The sequence below is a fragment of the Sarcophilus harrisii genome, chromosome 3, assembly GCF_902635505.1.
Source record: "Sarcophilus harrisii chromosome 3, mSarHar1.11, whole genome shotgun sequence".
NCBI classification, from domain to species: domain Eukaryota; kingdom Metazoa; phylum Chordata; class Mammalia; order Dasyuromorphia; family Dasyuridae; genus Sarcophilus; species Sarcophilus harrisii.
The window spans coordinates 220,767,938-220,785,031 of record NC_045428.1 but is presented as its reverse complement, the minus strand read 5'-3'; the positions used below and the strand labels follow the sequence as shown (position 1 = coordinate 220,785,031).

At 35.8% G+C, this 17,094-nt stretch overlaps 1 protein-coding gene across 3 annotated transcripts in view; it reads right to left on the bottom strand.

Moving 5' to 3' along the window:
- HERC2 (HECT and RLD domain containing E3 ubiquitin protein ligase 2) overlaps positions 1-2,363 on the bottom strand; it is a 221,591-nt gene extending 219,228 nt beyond the window's left edge. For all 3 annotated transcript variants that reach the window (XM_031959088.1, XM_031959089.1, XM_031959091.1), the window contains exons 1-2: positions 2,142-2,363; positions 906-1,012 (exon numbers count right to left, since the gene is read on the bottom strand). In XM_031959088.1, the coding sequence (XP_031814948.1) occupies positions 906-977 (72 nt within the window). In that variant the 5' untranslated portion in view covers positions 978-1,012; positions 2,142-2,363. The remainder of the gene's footprint in view (positions 1-905; positions 1,013-2,141) is intronic.
- Between the last annotated feature and the right edge of the window lie 14,731 nt (positions 2,364-17,094).

Here is a 17,094-nt window from a genome sequence, read left to right as displayed (position 1 = left end):
TTGTACAGCAAAATAATGTTGTGGTCATGTATACTTATTGTGTATCTAAGTTATATTTTAATATATTTAACATCTACTGGTCATCCTGCCATTTAGGGGAGGGGGTGGGGGGGGTAAGAGGTGAAAAATTGGAACAAGAGGTTTGGCAATTGTTAATGCTGTAAAGTTACCCATGTATATATCCTGTAAATAAAAGGCTATTAAATTAAAAAAAAAAAGAAATGACCAACAGGATGATTTCAGAAAGGCCTGGAGAGACTTACACGAACTGATGCTAAGTGAAATGAGCAGGACCAGGAGATCATTATATACTTCAACAACAATACTAGATGATGACCAGTCCTGATGGATCAGGCCATCCTCAGCAACGAGATCAACCAAATCATTTCTAATGGAGCAGTAATGAACTGAACTAGCTATACCCAGAAAAAGAACTCTGGGAGATGACTAAAAACCATTACATTGAATTCCCAGTCCCTATATTTATGCACACCTGCATCTTTGATTTCCTTCACAAGCTAATTGTACAATAATTCAGAGTCTGATTCTTTTTGTACAGCAAAATAATGTTGTGGTCATGTATACTTATTGTGTATCTAAGTTATATTTTAATATATTTAACATCTATTGGTCATCCTGCCATTTAGGGGAGGGGGTGGGGGGGGTAAGAGGTGAAAAATTGGAACAAGAGGTTTGGCAATTGTTAATGCTGTAAAGTTACCCATGTATATATCCTGTAAATAAAAGGCTATTAAAAAAAAATTTAAAAAAAAAAAAAAAAAAGAAAAAAAGAAAATATGTAACAAAAGCAAAATAAAAAAAAAAAAAAGATTATTCCTAAACTGGAATCATACCCACAATTTAAAAAAGAAAAAAAAAAAAAAAAACACACATTAAACTCTTACCTGTAAATCTGTTTTTAACCACTTGGAGTCAAATCTAGCCTGGGCAGCTAAACAGAAGGATTCAGAAGACATTTTTTATGTATGAGCCTCTTCTTGGCTCTCAAGACCTATAAGCAAAACACAAAGATTTTAAGGAATGTGTCCGTACACACACGTTCCAAAAGTCTTAGTGCAAAGTAAACTTGAAAGATTTCGGGGATCCCTTGTATATACATACACATATAAGTATACTACACATACATATTATTTACATATATATATATATATATACATACACACACACAAATCGTTTTATTTAAAGGGCAAAAAAAAATGGGTTTAATTAAACAAAAACTATTCCATAAATTGTTATATTTAGGGTAAGGGTTTAATTGAGCAAAAACTATTCCTTTTTCTAAAAATAAGATCCATAACATTAACATTCTTCAGATCTATAGTATTACATTTTATATTACATCAAGCAGCTTGTCTGTGATTATTAAAAACAACAGTCATGTCCCAAGCAAATACCCTCTCGTCCATATGCAAATTGTGGACCCCAAAATAAAATAGCATCCCTGCTGTGACAAATGACACTGTCAAGGGCTCTGCTGCCATTCTCTCAGACCCGTAAATGGTGCATGAAATAAATAATTGATCACGGATTATTCATCCAAAGCAGTAACCGCTATGGGAGGACGCTATGGGAGGACGCTATGGGAGGACGCTATGGGAGGACGCAGAGTGCTCCCGCACGCAAGAAAGCAAACACAGGCCCCCGGTCTCCAGAGCAGTCACCTCTATGTAACTAATCCCAAGAGCAGGAGGGCACCCAGCTTGTGCATACGCACGCGTGCACACACACTTTTACAAGCGCGCGCGCAGCGGCAGCCGGGTTGCCCAAGCTAGCCGGTCGCCCCGGCAGCAAAGGGTGGAGCACAGACGGGCAGGGGCGGCCAAGGTTGGGGATGTTGCCCGCACCGCCAGGCTTGACTCCACGGAAGCAAACATGTTTATCCCAGGGCTAAACCCGCCCGCTTCGGTCCCACCCCGGAGGCGCAAGGCCCGGCCCCCAGGGGAGACAGCTGCCGCCCGGTGACTGATCCACAAAGGCGGCCGGGCGGCCGCCGCTGCCTTCCCCGGGCCCGATTAACGGAGCCACCAACAGCCCTCGGCCTCCGCCGGCGAAGCTCGTCCTCTCACCGCCGGGAGGGACCCGAGGCCGGGAAGGCTCCCTCTCCCCGCCCCTCTCCTCACCGTCAGCCCGCCGGCTCCTCTCCAGTGCAGGACAGCCGCGGCGACTAAATGACTGCCGGACGCCTCAGTTCCTCCGGGTTCCTGACTGCCGTGACAGGGAAGCCGCCGCCACTACCGGCCTTCCCCTTCCACTTCCCGCAGGCACCCGGGGCCCGGCCTTACTCTGACCGATCCCCTCCCCCCACCCCCCCAGCGACCCAGGAAAGGGGGAGGGTCGCGCTACTGAGAGCGGCCTCCTCCCTACAACCTAGCCAATCAGCGCGAAGGGACCCCCGCCGACGCAGCCAATCCCAGCGACCTCTTTCCCCCCTCCCTCATTCCCTCTCCACTATATCATCCTCTTCCTCCTCCTCCTCCCCTGCCCCACTGGGGGACTCGGCCTCAGCCCAACCCATTGGCAGGCTCCGGGAGGAGGGACTTCCGCCTCCGCCCTGCCCCCTGCACCCCTAGTCTCCCTCCCCTGTTGCGTCATTACCGCCCCTCCTCCCTACGAGCTCGGGCACACGCGCCCACCCACCCCGCCGCCTGCTGCTTTCTGGAGTCCTAAACCTCCCTGCTGTAATGATTAGAGGAAAGGGAAACTCTGAGCCCTTGAAAAAGACAAATGCTGCCTGTTTCTGTGCATGCGACGGGAGGGAGGAGAGAATAGGATCTGAAAGATGGTTGTTGCCGGCTGAATAGCAAGGGGAACAGATGGGATGGAAGCAATAAGGAGAGAAAAAAATAGAAAAGTGGGAGGTTGAAAGAAGAACCAGAAGGCAGCAGAAGAGATGAAGGGAATGCCTCCAGGGCCTCGGGTTTTTTATTTTAACCCTTTCAATCCTTTTGCCTCTCCAATGCTTTGACATATTGTATCAGACGCAAAAAAAAGCTCCTGCGTTCCTATGAGAACTCAAGCAACTCAAGGGATACCATCACCTTCATTCACTAATTAATGCTCCACAGATACAAAAGTAAAGAGCTTTGTAACATTTTCCAATGGCAGACCCACTGAAAGCGTCACGAAAAGAAAGAAATTGGAAGGACTCCATTAAAACGTTTCAGCAGGCTGATATGTAAAGGTGTACCCTAGGGAAAACTGTCACAGATAAACTCGTATTTTAAATGAATTCAGTACGTGAAAATGGCTGTCTTTTTTTTTTTTTTTAGGACAAATTGGGGGAAAAAATTGCTAACTTTATACAAGAACGTATTTGTATGTTCCTGCCTCTGTACCGTTATTCCTATGGATCCCTAGACCTGACTTGTGCACACTCAGTCCCACACACATACACACCTCATGAAAGTCTTCCCATATTTTGAGACCCAGCTCAATTTTGCTTTTATCAGTTATTTTTACACGTCTTACGCACATTAGATTGTAAGTTACTTGAGAAAAGAGTTTGTGTGATAGCTTTTATTGAGTGACAGATTGTACAAACCCCCTTCCCTTTTGGGAGATTCCCCAATACCGTGCTAGCAAAAAGATGCCGAGAAACTAGCTCTTTCTCTGTTTAAGCAACTTACAGAGACGCATGAAGTCAGTTTGTTAAATAATACCAGGCCTTAGTATGTAGTAGTAGAGTGAAAAAGATCTGAGTTCTGATCCTTCCTCAGAAACTGGCAATGTGACCTTACGCAAGCCAAGCTCTCTGTTTCAGATTCCTCGTTGTGAAATGAGAATAGTAATAGCATCTAATTAACAATATTGTTGTAAGGGACAAGTGAAATAATATAAGGAAAGTATTTTGCAGACCTTAAAATGTTACATTAAATGTTAGCGCAGACAGCATCCTGCCAGGAAGGAATTTGACCACCAGATGGCACTACTCTCCAGTCATCACTAAAAACGGGGGGGCTGAGGTAGGGGGAGATTTAAGTGGCAAGAGGACAAATGTATTCAATGCACAGATGCTGGCTTTCCCAAAGATAGCTGTATTCCCACGAGTCATCAAAACACTCAGTCCGCAAATTCATAACTCTCACCAAAATTAAAGGTATAGAAACAAGAAAATGACAATCTGAAAATTATTGAAATTTTAAGAAAAAGAATTATTGAAATCTCATATTGGCTTTCAAGCCCCATCCCACAACTGATTTCCCCACTTTCAAACAAATAATGTTATCCACAAGAATTAAAACAATTTACTTCTTAGGACCTAATGATTTATTGAAATATCATTAACTTTTATTTTAAAAAAGTCATATAGCAAAATTAAATCAACAAAACAAGTAGCATTCATTATTTTGTGCCAAACACTGCGCTAGACACAAGAGATAATACATAATAAATGAAACAAATCCTGCTTTCAAGGAGCTCCCATTCTAAAAGGAAAATAGAGAAAATGCTTTGTTTGATCATTTTCCCCAAGAAAGGCTTATTAAAAGAATTTGAATTATGAGAACATACTGGCTTCAAGATATCACAGAAAGACTTGTTTGTCTTCCAGGCTGATCTAGCCTCAGTCAGCACAAATTCAGGTTTGCTCCAGTTTTCCATCTTTTTACCTGCACCTTTTCAGGATCTGTCCCAGTTTGTCCTTCACTGAGCCCAGTACAGACCACAAGTTACAACTGGCTATATGGCCAACTTCCCTTCCCATCAAAAGTTCCCATCAAAAACCTCTCTGCTCCTGGTCAAATGCAAGGAGTAGCTCAGAATGATGAATCAGAAATCTTTACAAGGACCAAAAAAGAAGAAACATGAGAATGATGCACATCTTCATTCACTTACTCTCTGATGTCTCTCTGATTTATATCTCTCAATAATAAGTATTATAAACATATCCCTAGTGCCTACCATATAGTAGGCAATTAATAAATCTGGCTCTTTTAAATAACTAGATAAACCTGGCTCTTCAAGAGACTCAAGTGATATGTCATTGGATGTAAAGATACTACCAACATTACAAATATAATTCAGTCAGCTGCAATCCATCTTAATATTGAGGAGTTTATTATTTTTATTTTTAAGTAACAAGTTTTTTTTTAATTAATGGCACTTCCATTGAGCAATCTTTTAAATCTAAAAAACAAATCCTTTATTTCATATCTACATTATCCAGTCAAATTTCCTCATTATCCATGGCTGAAAATATCTTTGCCTTTCTGCATTTAAAATTCATTACTTCTCTATGAGAAGGTAAGGGTCATGTTTTATCTTCATTCTTTTGGACTTGTGATATATCATTGTGTTGATCAGAATGCTAAGAATTTTTTAGAATTGACTTTCTCTAAAATTTTGTTATTATATAAATTGCTCTCCTATATCTGGTCACTTAGCTCCGTTTCATTATAATATTCATTATTAGTTTTCTCTGAACTTGTCCATTTCATATTTAATGGCACAATAATTTTCTATCTATATATCACAATTTGTTTAATGATTTTTCAATAAGAGGAAATACCCTTAGTTTCAAATTTTTCCCTTCAAGAAAAAAAGGTACTATAAATATGTGGGTATACATGTGTGCACATGTGTGTTTTCCTCTTTCATTGACTTTTTTGAGGTGTAGGCCTGATAGTGGTATGACTGGATCAAAACACAATTTAATAATTTCTGGGCATAGTTCAAATTGCTTTCCAAAACAGGCTAACCCACAGTTCCAACAACTAGTATTAGTAGTACCTGTTTTCCCACATACCCTCCAACATTTATCATTTTCCTCTTTTGTCATCTTTGCCCATCTGATTCCATATGAATATAAAACCTCAGAGTTGCTTTAATTTACACTTCTCTAATTATTAGCTGTTTAGAACATATTTTCAGGTGATTGTTTATAACTTGAGTTTCTTCCTTTGAAAATGGTTTCATCTTATATTTTAATCATTTATATTTTGGAGAATGACTCTTGTTCTTATATTTATTTGAATTAGCTTTTTATTTATCTTGGACCTTATCAGAAAAACTTGTTGCAAATTTTTTCCCTAGTGATCTGTTTCCTATAAAATTTTTGCTTACCTGAACATTACATTTCTTTCTATAAAAACATTTCAATTTCATATAATTGTTTAATCACCTTATAATACTCTATAACTTATTTAATCATAACTTCCCTCTCTATTCATAGATCAAGGAAGTAATTTCTTCCTTGCTTCTCTAATTTGAATCTAATGGAACTTTTTATAATCATGTCAAATGTGCTATGAAACTTAATTTGGTATATTACATATATTATATATAATTATTCTACTATATTATTCCACTGATCAACTTTTCCTTTTTTAACAAGTACTAGCTTGCCTTAATAATTAACAACTAGCATTTATATGGAATTTTCAGCAAAGTTCTCTTCAAATATTCTCATTTTATTCTCACAAAACTCTTACAAGATAGGTGGTATTATTATACAAATTTCATAAATAAGGAAATACAGATATAGAAATTATATGAATTGTCCAAGATCACACATATAATGATCCTGACTTCAAGTCTAGCATTCTATCCACTTTACCACCTACCTACCATCCACTGCTTTGTTTTAGATCTAGTGTGGATAGACCCCATTTTCACTTTTATTCATTTTTACCTTTCAGATTTTTTTTTTTACTTTTTTGTTCTTCCGTATGAATGTCATTTTTTAAAACTCTCTTAGGCATTATTTTGGGGGTTTGATGGCTAAAGCATTGAATGTGTAAATTAATTTAGGTAGTATTGTAGTATATAGGATTATAGTAGTTTGATCTGCCATGAGCAATTAATGTGTCTCTATTTAGGTCTGTCCTTATTTATTGAAAAAAGTATTCTATAGTTAAATTCATATAATCTCTAAGTGAATCTTGGAAGTTGCTCTCCTAAGTATTTTACAGCTTCTGTTGTAATTTTGAATGAAATTTCTCTTTCTAGCTCCTCTTGCTGCATTTTTTGGGATATATACACATATAATATATACATATAAAAATATTACAAGCATTCATATTTTTAAGTGTACATGTATATGTGTATATAATTATGTGTGCATACACATATATAAAAATATGAATGCTTATAATTTATATGAATTATATTCTATACTACAATTTTATTAAAGTTATTATTTCAATTAATTTTTAGTTGACTTTTATACCATCATATCATTTGGGGAAAAAGAGCAATATTTTTCCTCTTTGCCTATGCTTATCCCCTCAATTTTTTTTCTTGTATTATTGCTGTAACTAGCATTTCTAGCACTGTGTTAAATAATAGCAGTGATAATGTTATTTTAGTTACTTAGTAATAATGAAAGTTACTTTACCTAAATGTTTTTGGAAAAGTCTCTAACTTTTCTGCATATACCATAATGTTTGCTCTTAGATTTAGATAAATATCATTCAATATTTTTAAGAAAATCTTCATCTGCTGTTCTGATAGTTTTTAATAGACCTTGTAAGGTTTTGTCAAAATCCTTTTTGTCATCCACTGATACAGTCATGTGATTATATTACTGACATGGCTAAATTAATTTCTAATCTTATTTTGAATCAACTCTGTTCCTGGTATAAATCCAACTTGTATATAATCTCAGGTTGTGGTAACATAAATGTTAATGTTTTATTTTAAAAGTTTACATCAATGTTTATTAGGAATGTTGGTCTATAATTTTCTTTCTCTTCTTTGTCTTTCCCTGATTTCAGTATCAAGACCATATTTGTATCATTGAAAGATGTGGAAGAGTGACTTCTTTCCTTATTACTACAAACAGTTCACATAATGAACTGATAGACCATAATATCCTGGAATCATCATTTTCTTTATAGTAAAATAGATCTTCTTGGTACATTTATCTGAAGTATTATTCTCTCATGCTCAAAACAGTCTCTATTTCTCATCAACATTTTTATGAGAGACTTATGTTTATTCTCAAGCTGACCTTCTCACTTGTCCCTTCACACAAATGGTAGGTGTGATCGTCAACTAATTGGAATACAACAGTCACTTCACATTATTCTGTTATCCACAAACTTTTCCTTTATAAAATTCTAGTTTCATATCAATTTATTTTTGAGACTATAATTCTCATAGGTTAATCACAAAAAAGATTCAGAATAGAATAGATCTAAAGGCTGAAAATAATATTTTGGTTTGTTTGGGGAGTTTTTTTAAACAGTAAAAATTATGTTTGCATTCTTAGAATTTTCACTGTATTTGATTGAAATCAATGACAGTAAAAAAAAAAAAAAAGAAAGAAAGAAAAAAATGTATTCATTTCAATCCTCTCCCTTTTGTTTTAATTTGATAATCCCAGAGTAGGTCACTTTAAAAAATTTCTACCCAGGAACAATTTCTCAGTAAGTAATAGCTTAAAATGTAGGTAACAAAATAAAAAAAAATTCAAAAAAAAATTATAGAAACACTATAAAGTTAGCCAGTTATAGCTATGGCAATATATTTATAATTAATATAATGTGCTTTTATTTTGCCTTTTTGCCTTACATTTTCTTATAAACATAAGTGAAAAGTGAAAAAAATCAAGATCGAAGAAAAGCTTTTTTAAAAATCCAATAAAAATAAGATTATAAAAAGAAAGTCAATCAACTAAAGAGAGAGAGAGAGAGAGAGAGAGAGAGAGAGAGAGAGAGAGAGAGAGATCCAGAATCTTAAAGAAGAAAATAATTCTTTGAAAATTAAAATTGGGCAAAAGGAAGCCAGTGAAGCTCTAAGAGACCAAGATAACAAAATATAAAGAAAAAAATTATCAAAGAGAATGTGAAGCATAAGAAAAGCAATAGATCTAGAGAATACATCAAGAAAATCTATTAATAATTAGACCATCTGAAAACTGTGACCAAAAAAAATAACTCTGACACAGTATGACAAGAAATAATAATAATAATAAAATTGTTCTTAAGTGAAACAACATGAAGGAAAAGTAGAAATAGAAAAAATCCACCAATCAATACTTTGTAAAAAAAAAAAAAAAATTCTACAAGTAAAACACATAGGAACATTATTGCTAAATTTCAAAACCTAGCTCAAAAGGAAATCATATTGAAGAGAAAATTTTACAAGAAACAAAAAAAAATTCAAATATATTGGAATTACTATTAGAATTGGACAGGATTTATCAGCAGTTATGATAAAAATGTCCTGGAATATTATATATATCAACAATCAAAACAATTAGGTCTGTGGCCAAAAATATCATATCTAGTAAAATTAAATATAATATTGTACAATAAAATGGACATTGAATAAACTTACAGATTTTCAAAATTTTTTCTCATCCAAACCTGAATTCAATAGAAAATTAAACATATAAGAGCCAACACCAAAGACTAATTTCAAGAGACTTAACAAGGACAAACTTTATGTTTTATACATGGAGATATAAACCGTGTATCTAAGATTGATATCAGTAATTGGGTAATTCAAAATAAAGATTGGGACAAAGCTGAGTATGAGTTAATTCTAAAAAACAGAATCATCTAGGAAAAGGTAAAAATATAATTATGCTATACAAATGAGGTGCTGAAAAAGAATTGACAGAGGCATTACTGGGGGAGGAGGACTGGTAGTTCTGAAAAGTTCTGTCTCTGTTGCTCTGTGTCTGTCTCTGTCTCTTTTTATTTCTCTGTCTCTGTCTCTATCTGTCTCTATCTATCTATCCTAGCTTGAGTAGGAAAATTCACAACTCTGGAAGGTAGAGCTTAATGCCCTAGGTCTTTAAGACAACAGTTTACAGTGTGTATCTCCACATATAAAATTGCTTCCCTGCTACCTCTTCTCTGGTCCTCACATCTCCCTGTTGGGCAAAGCTGCTTTTCTGCTACTCCTTAGCTACTGAATCAATGATGAACTCTTTCAGCACACAGACACCCTTGGCAGGGGGAGAGAAGTATTATACTCTTTCTTAGACAAGTAGTTCCCTTAAGAGAAATGCTCTTTTGAAATCCTCAAATATGTAAATAGGAGGGATTTGGCTTTGTCCAATTAGCTCTTAGGAAAGGGAAGCCTCTTTTCCCCTCAAAGCACATGCAAACCTGTCTTTCCCCTCTGTTTTTCCTTTCTCCTCACAGACGTGCACCCCCGGAAGCTTTCTCCTCTTTCTGGCTGCAGATGGTGTTAGAAAGCGAAAACTGCATAGCTGTTCAAACAGCAACATAATTGTGCATTTATCCAATGACCCAGTCAGCTCTCAACAAAGTAATGTCTATCTTCTATTCAGCACACAAAACAGCTGCAAAGCCTTCCAATCAGCTCAGCTCCTGTCAGCTTATATATTCTGTCTTCTATAAGAACTTTTTTGTCACCTCCTGTGACTTTTGTCTTTAATTCTTCCTGTACTCAGTTTTAGCCTCTTCTGGTTTTCTACTCTTTTTCCTGCCAGTTTCTTTTTGTAGCTTCTTTTCGGATCTCTAATTCATCAAATCAGGGTCCCGTTATAAGCTGTGAACTATCTCTAACTTAACATTGTGAAACCCAACAATTCCATATTTTTATCAGGTATAACCCTGAAAGTCCTTTAAAAATCTTCCCATGATTTAGTCCTAGTCTCCAAAAAATTTTAATTTACAGTTTCTCAGCTATAACTTTCAAAACTCTAAAAAAAAAAAAAAAAATTATCACATCCAAATAAGCCAATAGACCACAATGTCCTAAGCAAACATTGTCTCTGGTGAAAAAGTTCTTGGTACATTTATATGAAGTGCAGTTCTCTCATGCTCAAAACAATCTCTTTCTCATCAACATTTTATTTAGGAGATTTTTCCTCTCAGTTTTCCTTTCATAAATTGTCTTGTTCTGCCCCAATATATGTGCACATGTGTAAGGGACAGAGCCTAATACAAGAATCAAATCAGTGAATTTTTCAGTACTTTTTCAGTACTCTCTACTCTCTTTGATTTCCATGACCTCATCTTCTACTGATTCTTCTGTTTTTCTAACTACTGCTTCTCTGTCTTCTTCACTGATTTTTTCTTCCTTACTAAACTTAAGTTGAATATTTTGTAACACTTTACATGTATTCATAAAATCATAGATTTAGTTCTAAAAGAAGCTTTCAGGACCATATAGTTCAACTCCCTCATTTTTTAGATGAAGAAAGTGAAGCCCAGAAAAGGAAAGGACTTGCACAAGATCAGAAAGATGGTTGATAAACTCAATGAAAGCAATGGCATCCAATGAATAACTTCAATGATTTTTCAGCAAAATGCATGCTGCTTTACCCATAATAAGAATTATTAAAATGCTTTTTAAATTCTTCACTTCCCAAAAAAAGTTGCCACAGAATTCTTCAATAGCAAATTGTACTATACCCTTTAAGATAATTTAATTTATATATTTAATTTAGATATTAAGATAATAATTTAAGATAATTTAAATTTTGGAAATTAATTTTGTTAGTAACTTCTCTTTTGTCTACTGCCTAAAGAAATACACAACTATATTAGCCTAATCATGTACAAAGTGGCAATTATATAGCACACTATGTGTTGCATATAATATATATTATATTCAAATACCTGTTGGAGTCATAATCTCCATTGTTGGCATTTCCTGGAAGAAACAGAATGACTATTCTGAACCTGAGATGGTTCTAGTAGTGATTAAATGAATGATCCTATGTATTCACTACCCTTCAATATTAGAGGTAAAGTACAGACTGTCATTAACAATGCCTTTTTTCTAGTGAAAGGTAACAATGGCAACAGATCAGAACAATACTTTTAAAATAATGATTTCATCACATTACCCTTTTCTTGTCCAATATTTTAACTATTACAAAGTCCTAGTGTCCTGTGAATCCTTGATACACTGATGCCAAATTCATCTTAATATACAGCTCTTATGTCACAAATAAGGTCCAAATTTGTTAGCCTAGAATTCACAACCTTCACAACCTAACTCAAATATCTTTCCAGCTTTGTCTCACACTATTTCTCTTTGGTTATTCCACAGTCCAGGAAAATTGAATAACTTGTTTCAAGAAAAAGTCTAACTCCCTATCTATGACCAAAGATCTCACATCTTCCACCTCATGCTTTTTTTCCATGCATGGAATGCTTTCTGCCCAAATCTCTTAAATCTGTGTCTATGGAAATTGAGTCAAGATGTAGCACAAATGCTTATCGCCTCCATTTTACTTCCTTGGTCTTCCTCCCCTCAGTAGTTATTTTGTTCAAATCTCACTTATGCAAATGCAGTTTGCATTAGTGTTCTACTTTCCCCGTTAGAATATAAGCTACCTAAAGTCAGAGACACAGTCTTGCTCAATTTCTAGTAAAGTTTAACTAAATTGTATTAGAAATCATAAAGCATAATACAAATGTTTAAATGATAATAATCATTTTTATTATTGCTAATAATAAAGAACAAAGGGTTTTTTCTTACTGTAAAAAGACTTCTAATGGATTATATTTCCAGATTATGACTGAATTCCTATAAATTCAAGCTAAAGATAAATAAAATATTAAAATGCAAACTAGTTGAAAGTCCCCATATTCCCAACAAATGTCAATCTGACCATGCCTTATCACCTTAAGAACAAGTAAAAAGGCCAGTGACAGCTTTAAACTCATTTTTGAAGTTTGATAGGAAGTCCTGGCAGGCTGCATCACCTGCCCTTCTATTTCAACTCCTTCAGTGTGGAATTCTGTGGCTAGAATGGACTTAATGCTTCTCTATGTTGACTTCCTAGGCATTCCTTCATCTTCCTTTATAACTCTCTACAAATGGTTTCACATTTATCCCTTGAACTTGGTTCCTCCCCCCCCCCCCATATCTCTCTCTCTCTCTCTCTCTCTCTCTCTCTCTCTCTCTCTCTCTCTCTCTCTCATAATCAGGTTCTTTTGCATTCCTTAGCTAACAGCTAGGAGTTAACTGCCTTGACATTTCCAAAAGCTTACCTCAAAATAAGAAAGTTACTTTCTTACTTACAATCCAATTTTATTTTATTCTCAGTTCTGAATTTTCTACTTTCTTCCCCTCTTTCCTTTAACAACCAAGAAGACAAATAAATAAAAATAAATTTAGTCATGTAAAAGGAATGTCAGATTAGCCAAAGAGGAGAAAAGAGGAAGGGGATAAAGAGATAAAGGAGGGAGGAAGGGGAGAAGAGAAAGCAAGAAAGGGAAAGAAAGAGAGAACGAATGATTTAGTCTGCAATCTGAATCTATCGGCTCTCATTTTGAAAGTGGATAGCATTTTTTCTCATGAATTCTTTGGAAAGGTGAAAGGTCATTGTGTTGATCAGTATTACTAATTCTTTCAAAGTAGATTATCTTTACAATATTATTGTTAGTATATAAACTGCTCTCATGGTTCTGCTTATTTCACTTTGCATCAATTCATATAAATTTTTAAAGGCTTTTCTGAAACTATCCCTTTCATTATTTTTTATAGCACAATAGTATTCCATCACATTCATATACTGTAATTTGTTCAGTCGTTTCCAAATGGATGTACTACTTTAGATTCTGTTTCTTTGTCTCTATAAAAAAGAGCTGCTATAAATATAACTAGGTGAAAAGGTATGTATTTTAATAATTTATTGGTCATAATTGTAATTGCTTTCCAAAATATTTGGACCAGTTCACAACTTCAAAAAGTACCTGTTTTCCCCTAGACCCTCCAATGTTCATAATTTTGCATCTTTGTCAACTTAGCCAATCTGCTGAGTGGGAGATAATACGTCAGAGTAATTATTAGTGATGTAGAATATTTTCATATGGTTTTTGACAGCTGGAATTTCTTCCTCTAGAAACTCCCAATTCAAATGCCTTTACCATTTATTAGTTGGGGAATATATCTTTCAGCATTCACCTTTGCAAACCTTGTTTTTCAAATTCTTCTCCCTCTCTCCCTTCCTCCCCAGGATGGCAAGTAATCTGATACAGGTTAAACATGTGGAATTCTTCTAAACATATTTCCATATTTATCATACTACAAGAAAAATCAGATCAAAAGGGAAAAAAACACAAGAAAGATTAAAAAACCAAGTAAACAATAACAACAAAAAAGATGATAATACTATGCTTTGATCCACATTCAGTTTCCATTAAGTTCTCTCTCTGGATACAAATGGTACTTTCCATCACAAGTCTATTAAAATTGCCTTTAATCATCTCATTATTGAAAAAAGCCATCACATTAGAAGGGAAGCAATAAACTGGGAAAACATTTTTACAGCTAAAGGTTCTGATAAAGGCCTCATCTCCAAAATATATAGAAATTGACTCTAATTTATAAGAAATCAAGCCATTCTCCAATTGACAAATGGTCAAAGGATATGAACAGACAATTTTCAGATGATGAAATTGAAACTATTTCTACTAATATGAAAGGGTATTCCAAATCACTATTGATCAGAGAAATGCAAATTAAGACAACTCCGAGATACCACTACACACCTGTAGCTAAGTGGATTAGCTAAGATGACAGGAAAAGATAATGACAAATGTTGGAGAGGATGCAGAACAACTCGACACTGATACATTGTTGGTGGAGTTGTGAACGAATCCAACCATTCTGGAGAGCAATCAGGAATTATGCCCAAAAAGTTATCAAACTGTGCATACCCTTTGACTCAGCAGTGCTACTACTGGGCTTATACCCCAAAGAGATACTAAAGAAGGGAAAAGGACCTATATGTGCCAAAATATTTGTGGCAGCCCTCTTTGTAGTGGCTAGAGGCTGGAAAATGAATGGATGCTCATCAATTGGAGAATGGCTGAATAAATTGTGGTATATTAATGTTATGGAATATTACTGTTCTATGAGAAATGATCAGCAGGATGAATACAGAGAGGCTTGGAGAGACTCACATGAACTGATGCTAAATGAAATCAGCAAAACCAGGAGATCATTATACTCTTCAACAACAATACTATATGATGATCAATTCTGATGGACGTGGCCATCTTCAACAATGAGAGTATCCAAATCAGTTCCAATTGATCTGTGATGAACAGAACCAGCTACACCCAGAGAAAGAATGCTGGGAAATGAGTATGGACCACAATATAGCATGTCCATTCTTTCTGTTACTGTTTGCTTGCATTTTTGTTTTTTCTTCTCAGGTTATTTTTACCTTCTTTCTAAATCTGATCTTTCTTGTACAACAAGATAACTGTATAAATATGTATGCATATTTATAACATATTTAACATGTATGGGACAACCTGCCATGGCGGGGGGGGGTGGAGGGAAGGAGGGGAAAAGTTGAAACAGAAATTTTTGCAAGGGTCAGTGTTGAAAAATTACCCATACATAGGTTTTGTATATAAAAAGCTGTAACAAAAAATAAATAAATAAATCATTTTTTAAAAAAAAAGAAAAGAGCCATCATAGTTGATCATTACATAATATTGTTGTGATACAGTGATCTCTTGGTTCTGCTCATTTCACTCCAAGAGGCTAGAAATGAGTAGGTACTCTTTTTTGGAGGGGAGGAAGGGAGGTGGAAAGGGACCAGAATCACATAGCTATTGTTTATTTCTAGAATTTTTTTCCTTTCTTAAGACAAAATTAAAGGCCACATACCTCGATCACTCTTCTCTACTTTGGATCTATGACCTTGAACTGATAGTGGATAACTGAAATAGCATTCATTTCTGCACCCAATAATAGTTCAGAGACCTCCTGGAACCTCTTTCTATAGAGTACTTCCTATTCTGACTCTCTGACTGAGCCCTCTTTCAATCCCTGGATACTGGAATTCTTCATATCATGTGTGCCCCTGGCCAGAATCCATCCTCAGTATCTTTAGGCCTCTCTTTCTCTTTCTCCCTATTCTTCCCTAGGCTGAAATAATGAATTTCTGTGATTTTGGCTTTCTCAATCAGAATTCTCTTACATTATTTTCTAGATTTTTATGAAAGCTATCCTGCTTTTTCTCTTGATGCTGCCCCTGTCATAATATTATTTGTAAATTACACATAAAATTACATATAAAATTTTCAAGTCATTTTAAAAAATTTGAAGTTTCAAATTTTTTCCTTCTCATCCTTCCTCCTTAAAAAGGTAATTTGATATCAATTATATATATGAAATCATGCAAATTATATTTCCATATAAGAGAGAGAGATTGGAATTCACCTAATCTATTCAGAATTCTGGTTTTGAGATTGAGGTATTTTTCTCAAGCCCAGTGCTTGTCTCTGCATTAAAAGACAGCTTAAAGGAGAATCTCTAGGGATGGAGGAAGGAAGCTGACCCATCTTTGTCACAAGCCTGAAAACTATATTCCAATTCTATATTCAATAGAATATTCAGTTCTATAACGTAATCTTTCCAGACGTCTCTAGGAAAGTGAGACAAAGAAACTTTGTCGACCTGCAGGAATTTGTCTGCCCAGGCGTCCCTGGTGCCCAGACAAATCCAAACCCAAGCCTTGCTTCCTGGGAGGGCCACCAATGATGACCAATGAAGAGGGCAAGGCTCTCCGGAACAGTTCCGCCAATGATCCCCCAGGGAATTTGAACTGTTCCCCCCCCCCCCCCGCCCCCCATAGAAAGGTGATGTGGTAGGCTTGCCTCAGTGAAAACCTCATGGAAGGGCCACCAATGTTGAAGGCAGGGTAGCAAAGGAGAGGTGTGGTAGGAATGGGTGTGTTCTCCATTCAATAACTCCTAGCCAGTATTTATATCCTATAGCCCCTGGGCTCCTTGAGCTGCAATGCCAGAGAAACTGAAGTAGAACTATGACACAACAGAGCAAGGGAGAATTTGTCAGGGACCAGGTATAGAACAGAGAACAAGTCTAGAGAGAGCTTGAGAAAAAGACAATAGGAAAGCCAGATCTCTTTGCTTTAAGATGTTCACTGAATTGAAGTTAAGGAGTTTTGAAAATAGCTTCAGTTTCTCCCATTGACACATTTCCTGCTGCAGTCAAGGAATGAGGGAAGAAAAGAAAGACGCTCTTTACTCTCTTAACAATTTAATTAGCCTTGATTTGGAATTTTATTCCCCAGCCATCATTCCAAAGGTCTTTCTTGAAGCTGCACCTGGCCAGGGTGGGAGCCTAGAAAAGAAACCTTTAATTGTTGGCAGGGGCACA